General features: G+C 43.0%; 1 protein-coding gene across 2 annotated transcripts; it reads right to left on the bottom strand.

Annotated features, from left to right (window-relative positions):
• Positions 1 to 546: 546 nt before the first annotated feature.
• Or10g1b (olfactory receptor family 10 subfamily G member 1B) lies at positions 547 to 7,572 on the bottom strand. 2 transcript variants are annotated; one of them, XM_087585225.1, is made up of 3 exons: positions 7,514 to 7,572; positions 5,178 to 5,237; positions 547 to 1,605 (listed from the first exon to the last, which is right to left on the bottom strand). In XM_087585225.1, the coding sequence occupies exon 3, from the start codon at positions 1,595 to 1,597 to the stop codon at positions 641 to 643; it is 957 nt and encodes a 318-aa protein (XP_087441351.1). In that variant the 5' UTR covers positions 1,598 to 1,605; positions 5,178 to 5,237; positions 7,514 to 7,572; the 3' UTR covers positions 547 to 640. The 2 variants fall into 2 exon arrangements, with proteins under 2 accessions (XP_087441351.1, NP_001000100.1); NM_001000100.1 differs by lacking the exons at positions 5,178 to 5,237; positions 7,514 to 7,572 and having other exon boundaries at positions 641 to 1,597.
• Between the last annotated feature and the right edge of the window lie 386 nt (positions 7,573 to 7,958).

Genomic DNA, 7,958 nt, shown 5'->3' on the forward strand with positions numbered 1-7,958 from the left:
GTATTCTGTAGTGGACTTTTGGCTACTTTATGGATTCTTCTTCCACCTTTCTGGACCCCCTTTCTTCCACCCTTTTAAACCCCTAACATAGGTAGGGGTGAAAAAAGGATAGAAGGGAAAGAGGGCATCGATAGTTAGATTACTTCCTGCTCAGTAGGGTGTGGGGTTCCTAAGGGGTGTGATGTTCCTCAGGGGCAAGTTTGACCTTTGCTGTCGGGATATCTAATTTCTTCTTTTCTTTTCTTCACATATGACTACTGGACAAACCTCAACCAACTGTAACCAAGAGCATCCAATCACCAACTGGTCAACCAACTCACAGCTCTATCCTCTGGAATCCTCAGGATTCCAAGCATCACACATTTACAGAAACTATCTGCAGCTGGCAAAATCATGACTCTGCTAGAGCATGAAGCAGATCATAGTCAGCTGCTGTGGACAATCTGAAGCAGCCTTATATTCTACATGTGGGATTAAAATGAAAACACATTCCCATATTTCTGTGTTTTTAAAAAGAAACAAAAATTCTCACTACAGTGTTCAGTTTGTCTTAAAATAGTACCTATGTATTAAATACTCGTCACTTGAATAGTAGGTAAAAACACAGCAGTGATGGTGTGTGTGGTCCCTGAGTCATTGGCTACTTGTCTCCACCCACATTCCCTCTACCTGCTCTTAGCCTCTTCAGGGCAGAATTCACTTCCTGGTTCCTCAGAGTGTAGATGAGGGGATTCAGTAATGGAGTGACAACAGTGTAAAATACAGCAACTGCTCCGTCAAAGGAACTCTTGGAACCTGCCCGAAGGTAGATGAAAATACAGGGGACATAGTAGACTGTGACCACAGTGAGATGGGAGCCACAGGTGGAGAAGGCACGTCTCCTGCCATCTGCAGTGCGTATCTTCAGGATGGCATGAACTATGTTGGCGTAGGAGAGCAGAATCAGCAGGAAGCAACTGGCAGCCACTACCCCAATGTCCACAAAGGTCACCAGTTCATTGATTGCTGTATCAGCACAGGCCAGTCTCAGCACTGCAGGAATGTCACAGAAGAAGTAATCCACTTCCTTAGGCCCACAGTAGGGCAATCGGAAGGTCAGAGTGGCTTGAATAGACCCATGGATGGAGCCAGCCACCCAAGCTCCAGCCACCAGGATTGTGCATAACTTCCCATTCATGAGCACAGGGTAGCGAAGAGGCTGACATATTGCCAGGTACCTGTCATAGGCCATCAAGGTATAGAGGAAGCACTGGGTGCTGCCCAGGAAGTGGAAAAAATAGAGTTGAGCTACACAGCCACCAAATGCGATAGCCTTGTTGGCAGGAGTGAAGTTTAAAATAATTCGAGGGACAATGACTGAGGAGAGCCACATGTCCAGGAAGGAGAGCACGCCCAGCAGAATGTACATGGGGCGGGCATGCAGCTTGGGGTCAGCCCACACTGTGAGCAGGATGAGCAGGTTCCCCAACTGTGTCAGGATGTAAATGAGGAGGAAGACCAGGAAGAGGAACGTTCTTAGATTTGGGGGATGAGCCAAGCCCAGGAGAAGGAAATCTGTCACCACAGTGTCCAGTGATGTGTTTCTGTTTCTTCTCATGTCTTAATCTGTTAAGATGAACCATGAAGTCAGACAAGGGGAATGCATAGAGGGAAAAGGCAATGTTTATATCTGGGAATGGGAGCTTAGGAGTTAAACAGAGAACTTCTATAATTTGAAGGAAAGCTTTTTCCATCTGCCTAATTTAATTTTTGTTGCTGCGTCAAATACCCTGAGAACACGTATTTAGGGGAGGAAAGGTTTCTTTCCCTTTATGATCCCAGGTGATAGTCAATCATGTGGAGAAAGTCAAGGCAGGAACTCAAGTAGCTAGGCACATTGCATCCTCTGTCAAGCAGCCATGTCAAATTTGCTTGCTTGCTAGCTTTCTTTAGTTTTACACAGTTTATGTCTTTGTAGGAATGGTGTCTCTCACAGTGGGCTGGGTATTTCTGTACAATTAGCTATCAACAAAATCTCCTCTAGACATGCCCAGACCAACTGATCTAGATAACCACTCAGTCGAAATCCTTTCAGTGTATTGGAGATTATGTCAAGTTGATAGTTAAAACAAACTAGCATAGCATCAGTCGTTTGAGTTGATTGGCATGACAACATCCCAAGGGTTGCAAGTTTTCCTATGTCTGGACACTGTTGGGAAACACTATGCAGAATTATTGGAAACCATGTAACAGAAGAATGCCTAATTAATCATATAATACCATACAATGGGTCAGCACCCTAAAGAGGAATCACAGAGAAATGAATTTCAGTGGTTTGGAGAAGTATAAAACAATTAATTACTCCACAACTTCCATCTATCTAATTCATTTCAAACTAATTGCTTCACAATGTCTGTACTGGGAACTTTTATGTCAACTTGAAAGAAGCTAGAGTCACCAGAGAGGAGAAAGACTCAGCTGAGAAATGTCTCCATAAGATCTGGCTGTAGGCAAGCCTGTAGGACATTTTCTTAACCACTGATGGGCTCAGCCCATTGTGGGTGGTGCCATCCGTATAGGCTTGTGGCTCTGGGTTTTACAAGAAAGCAGGCTGAGTGTGTCATAACAAACAAGGCAATAGGCCACATCCCTTCATGGCCTCTGCATCTCCTCCTATCTCCAGGTTCCTGCCCTGTCCTGACTTCCTTCAGTGATGAATGGTGATATGGAAGTATAACCCAAATAAACCCTTTCCTCCCCAACTTGCTTTTTGGTCATGGTGTTTCATCACAACATGAATAACCCTAAGACAATGTCTCTTTCCATGAGGACTCTACCAGGACTTTTGTGATATAGTCCTGGGCCTTTCTATGTTACTTCAGGGTTCTCAGGGCTTCATCATGCTTTTTGTGGAGAACATGGCTCCACAGTAATACAGCTCTTTCCTCAACATTCACTCTGGCTGCCACCTCCTTGGTGAGAGTTTCCCCAGTCTTTGAAGGGATGAGAGCTTCTATTATGAAAGGTGATTACGGTACAATTTAAAGGCATCATCTGCTTAAGTGTTTACTTTTTTTCTTCTACTGTATCTGTAATCTACTTCAGAGCAAGGAACCAATCTACTTTGTTCTTTGATATATATGTGGCAGCTGCCCTATTGTTTGGCAAGTGGAAGGTAATAGAGAAATATCTCTTGGCCAACTGGCCAGTTATGTGACTAATGCCTCTTCTATTGATTCTGTGAGTACAGTGACCATCATGTCTCATATAATCATATTGTATACCTGAATTATACACAGTATATGACACTTTTCCTATTTCCTGCTGCTGACTGGACTGTAGGAGAAGCACAAGCAATGCGAATCCATGTTCAATGTAAGAGAGGCCCAAGTTTCCTGTTTGCTCAGGAATATTGTATTCATTTATTAAATGACCCAAGGAGGCCATTGGTTTGGATCATGTGGCTCATAGGATCTGACCTTTAGTACGTGTATTACTGACATCTTCTGTGTCTGTGAATAAAATACTCTGGCAATAGCAATTTTGGAAAAGAAGGGTTTGCCAGGCGTGGTGGCACACACCTTTAATCCTAGCACTTGGGAAGCAGAGGTAGACAGATCTCTGTGGGTTCTCGGCCAGCCTGGTCTACTTTGTGAATTCTAGGTCTAGATAGTGAACACCTCTATCAAAAAAAAGAAAAGAAGGTTTATTGACTTATCATTTAGGTATAATTCATCATGCTTCAGACATGTGCTAGCTACTCTTCTCTTGTTGTGATAAAGCACCATGACCAAGGCAGTTTATAGAAGGAAGGGTTTATCTGGGCTTACACAGTTCCAGAGGATTAGTCCATCCCCATCAGAGCATGGGGACGTGGCAGCAGGCTGCAAGCAGGAAACAGCATAACTGGGAATGGCTATAGTCTTTTATTTTTTATTTTGAGACTGTATAGCTTTGGCTGTCCCCGAACTTACTATGTATACCAGGGCTGGCCTGGAACTCAGAGATCCATCTGCCTCTGCCTCTCAAGTGCTGGGATCAAAGCCATGTGCCACCGCCACCACCCAGTGTGCTCTCTCTTTCTTTATTTCACTTTTGCAGTGCTGTGGATTGAACCCAGGTTCTTGAAATGCTAGGCAAGTATCCAGCAAGTGCTTTACCATTGGACTAACCCCTGTCCTCCTTTGCCTTTTGGAGAGGATGGTGTGGTCTTGTTATATTATTAAGGGTGGGCTCAAGTCGTCTTCCTAGTTTGGTCTCTGGAATAGCTGGGGCTACAGGAATATACCACCAGGTCCTGTTACTGCTTTCTAAAATCAGTCAATCAATCAATCTATCAATCAAAAGGTCTTTTGAGTTATTTACAGTGTGTGCTGCATCTTATGAAGGTTTTCTTGTCTCAGAAAGTTGTTGTTTTTCTTTTTTTCTTGCCATGATGGTGTTTTAAGTAACCTTTGGTTCAGAGTCTCATTATGTAGACTCGATTCAGCAGGGATTTGTGATCAACTTGCCTTAGTCTCCCAGGTGCTGTGATTACAGGCATGGATCACCATACCTAGCTAAAATTACGTTTACTGTGTATATTTCAGGTATACAATATGATTTTATGAGGCTTGATGGTCACTGTTCTCCAGCAAATTAATATGCTCATTACCTCACACAATGTCCTTTCCTGCAGAGAGCATAGTTCACATCTACACACATTGTTGAGGTGAACACAGTCAGGAATAACCATCAAGTTAGTTCTAGACTAAACTATTACATGTTAACTAGAAGCCAGTGGTAGTGGCGCATTCCTTAAATGCCAGCACTTGGGAGGCAGAGGCAGATAGATCTATGGGAGTTCAAAGCCAGCCTGGTGTACATAGCAAGTTTTAAGACAGTCAGAGCTACATAATACCGAGTCCCTGTCTAAAACAAAAACAAATACAAAAACAAACAAATGAACAAGCAAATAGAGCTAATTATATGGAGAGCCTAGCATTAACAGATGAATCATAGAGATACCATTAGAACATTCTTCTTTATAAACACAAATCTCAAGCACATTTTATCCATAATACTACTATTGAAAAAGGATTCGTGTATACAATAACATTTAGTAATTAACGATGCTGACCGTATCCTACTTCATAAGGCTCATAGAAGTGCGAATTTCAGAGATTGTCCACAAAGAGATTAAGTTAGATTTCTCTCACCTTGTTTTTGGGAGAGGTTGCCTTAATTTCCCTTGGAAGGATGGCTGTCTCTCTGTTTGGCTGGAAGAGAAAGAGATGGTGCAATTTCAACACAGGCCACCTCAGCACATTTTGTGAAAACTTGGTCATACTACAATTGCGAAGAATGAGGAAGACAGTTGCTTGAATATTCATAGATAATGAGCTTAAATGAATATTAAGAATCTTTGCATGGATAAAACATGTTTCTTTAGCCCGAGACAGGGAACTCTGGTGTGCTTTCCCAAGTGCTTCAGTGAAAGGATTTCTTCACCCTTTTCTTCTTGTCCTGGCCTGAGTAACTTGGAAGGAGGGAGACGGAAGGTACTTATTGTGGGTGGGCCCACGGGACAGGCTCCTTTTCTGGGTAGAGATAGCACAAAATGGTGGTTTTGAGTTGGGTCTGTGCTACTGGGGTTCTGGAAAATTGACCTGGGAGGTAAGGGGAAGATTTTTCCCAGAAGTGGCTACGTTCTACTGGTAGAAGACATGGTGTAGGATGCACATTGTCAGAGAGCAATTATAGGAATGGGTGGAGTCTTGTTTTTACAGACAAAAGGGAGCCAACCTAGGGGAAAAATGAAAACCAAGAGTAATTGACTGTTAACCTGGGACTCTTTTTTATTTGACAACTGACTGTTTGAAGTTGTGTAGCCTTGGTCTATGGAAACTGAGGTGGAAAAGCGATCTTAGATTCATCACTTAAAATATTTAAATATTGGGGGAGAAGTAAATTGTTTAGTTGGTAAAGTGTCTTCTGTAGAAGCATAAGAATTTGTGCTTGGATTCCCAGCACCCGTATACAAGCTGGACAAGGGGGCGCACATTTGCAACTCCAGTACTGGGTGAGGTGAGGGTAGGGTGGAGGTGAGGAGGATCCTCAGAATTCACTGGTCAGCCTGTAGAACCAACTGAGGAGCTCAGGTTAATGAGAGACCCTGTCTCAAAATCTAATGTGGTGAAGGGAGAAATGGCTCACTAGTTAAGAGCACTGGTCGATATACCAGAGGACCCAGATTCAATTCTCGGCACCCACACATTGGCTAACCAGTATCTGTAACTTTAATTCTGTGGGGATCCAATGCCCCTTCTGGTCTCCATGGGTACTAGGCACTCATATGGTGTAGAGATACTTGTTCATGCAGAACACCTATACACATACAATAAAATAATAAGTTAAAACATTCATGGAAAGCAATTGAAAAGGACACTCAGCATTGGCCTCCAGTCTCAACATACACCCCCCCATGAACATACACAGCACACACATAGATAATATAATAAAACTAGTATATTCTAGATGAAATAAAGCATATAAAATGAAGTATATGAGTATGTTCCTCGTCCAGGCTTATGAGGGGGAGGTGCCAGGTCTTAATCCAATTAGATATGCCATATTTGATTGATATCCCTGGGAGGTCTGATCTTTCCCAAATAGAAATGGAGAAGAGGATCTGGGGTGAGCAGAGGAGTTATAGGGACTTGGAGAGGAGGAGGGAGGGGCAGCTTCAGTGGGGATGTAATAAATGAGAAAAGAATAAATAAAAAAATTAAATATTTTGTCTTAAATACTTTTCTAAAATTTCTTGTTTTAAATAGATTGTTTAATGCCATCTTATATAATAGCTATCATTTATTATTAAAAGCATATAATTAAAGCAAACAGAAAGATGGCATCATCTCCCATACAATCAGCATTTAAAACAACATGGCTCAGGGGTGTGGCATGGTAATTTAAGGGAGAGGCCCCTTGAGCTGTAATGAATGAGAGCTGCAAGGACAACCACATAAGGGGAGCAGGACCCTCTTAACCACAGGCTAGACTGTTTGCTGCGACTCTTTGCTGGGAGGATGAGCTCCTTTGAGGCTCACGTGGTGTGGTAACTCTTCTTGCCTTTCACAGCATTAGACTGTGAAGGGTGGCAGGCCTTTTTTGTTTTGGCCTGTCTGCACTGAGCTCGGCCTTTTCAATATGCCTGCACTGAGGTTGATTTTGCATAGGACACTTTTGCATGAACGAATGAATTGCTTAAGGCTGTGTGGGATAAAGAACTACGTTCTGGCTCAGGTCTGCTTTTAGAGCCACATTCAGACGTCAGCCCTTTCAAGCCATGAGCTTGAGCCGAGAGGCAGAAGAGGCAGACCGAAGTGAGCATGCCCAGTGTGGGGAGACAGAAGCCACATTATTTCCATCTGATTCTTGTGCCAGTATCCTTGCATTCTAAGTTAAAAGAAAAATAATGTTCTTAAGGAAAGGCTCCTGAAGGAAGACACTCCAGTCAAATGTGTCTCAGGAAAGGGAGGGTTAAGCGCCTTACCTCTTACTGTGCTTGCACGGTGAAGCTGAACCAGGAACCATCTATTGCTTTACCACCCCCTAAAGAGACAAACAATAAATGGAAAAAGTTAATGTAAAATCGATATGCCTAATGTCTTAACTTCAGGTAGACTGAGGAAGAAGAAGAAGGCTTTTAAAAAAGTAAATATCGTTTTTGATCAAATTGTTAGAAAGAATCCTAAGCCTTGGAATGACTTTGCTACTATTGTAAATTGTTCTGGCCTTAGAGACACCTTTTCCTCAGATTCACAAGGACGCAGCAGTGCAGTCTTGGAGGAGGTCCTCTCTTCCCCAGGAGAAGAGTGCCTGGAGAAGAGTCCCCTCAGAGTAGCCCCCAGCCAGCTCTTTGCTTTGGAAGGCGATGAAAACCTTCCGGGACAGACAATGGCCGGAAGACTGAAGACTTGCGAGACCTGTTCTTGAAG

The sequence above is a fragment of the Rattus norvegicus genome, chromosome 15 (genome assembly GCF_021556685.1).
Source record: "Rattus norvegicus strain SHRSP/BbbUtx chromosome 15, alternate assembly SHRSP_T2T, whole genome shotgun sequence".
Classification (NCBI taxonomy): Eukaryota; Metazoa; Chordata; class Mammalia; order Rodentia; family Muridae; genus Rattus; species Rattus norvegicus.

What these genes read in the sequence shown, in the direction of transcription:
- Or10g1b (XM_087585225.1), bottom strand. Translation starts at nt 1,597, where the DNA reads ATGAGAAGAAACAGAAACACATCACTGGACACTGTGGTGACAGATTTC.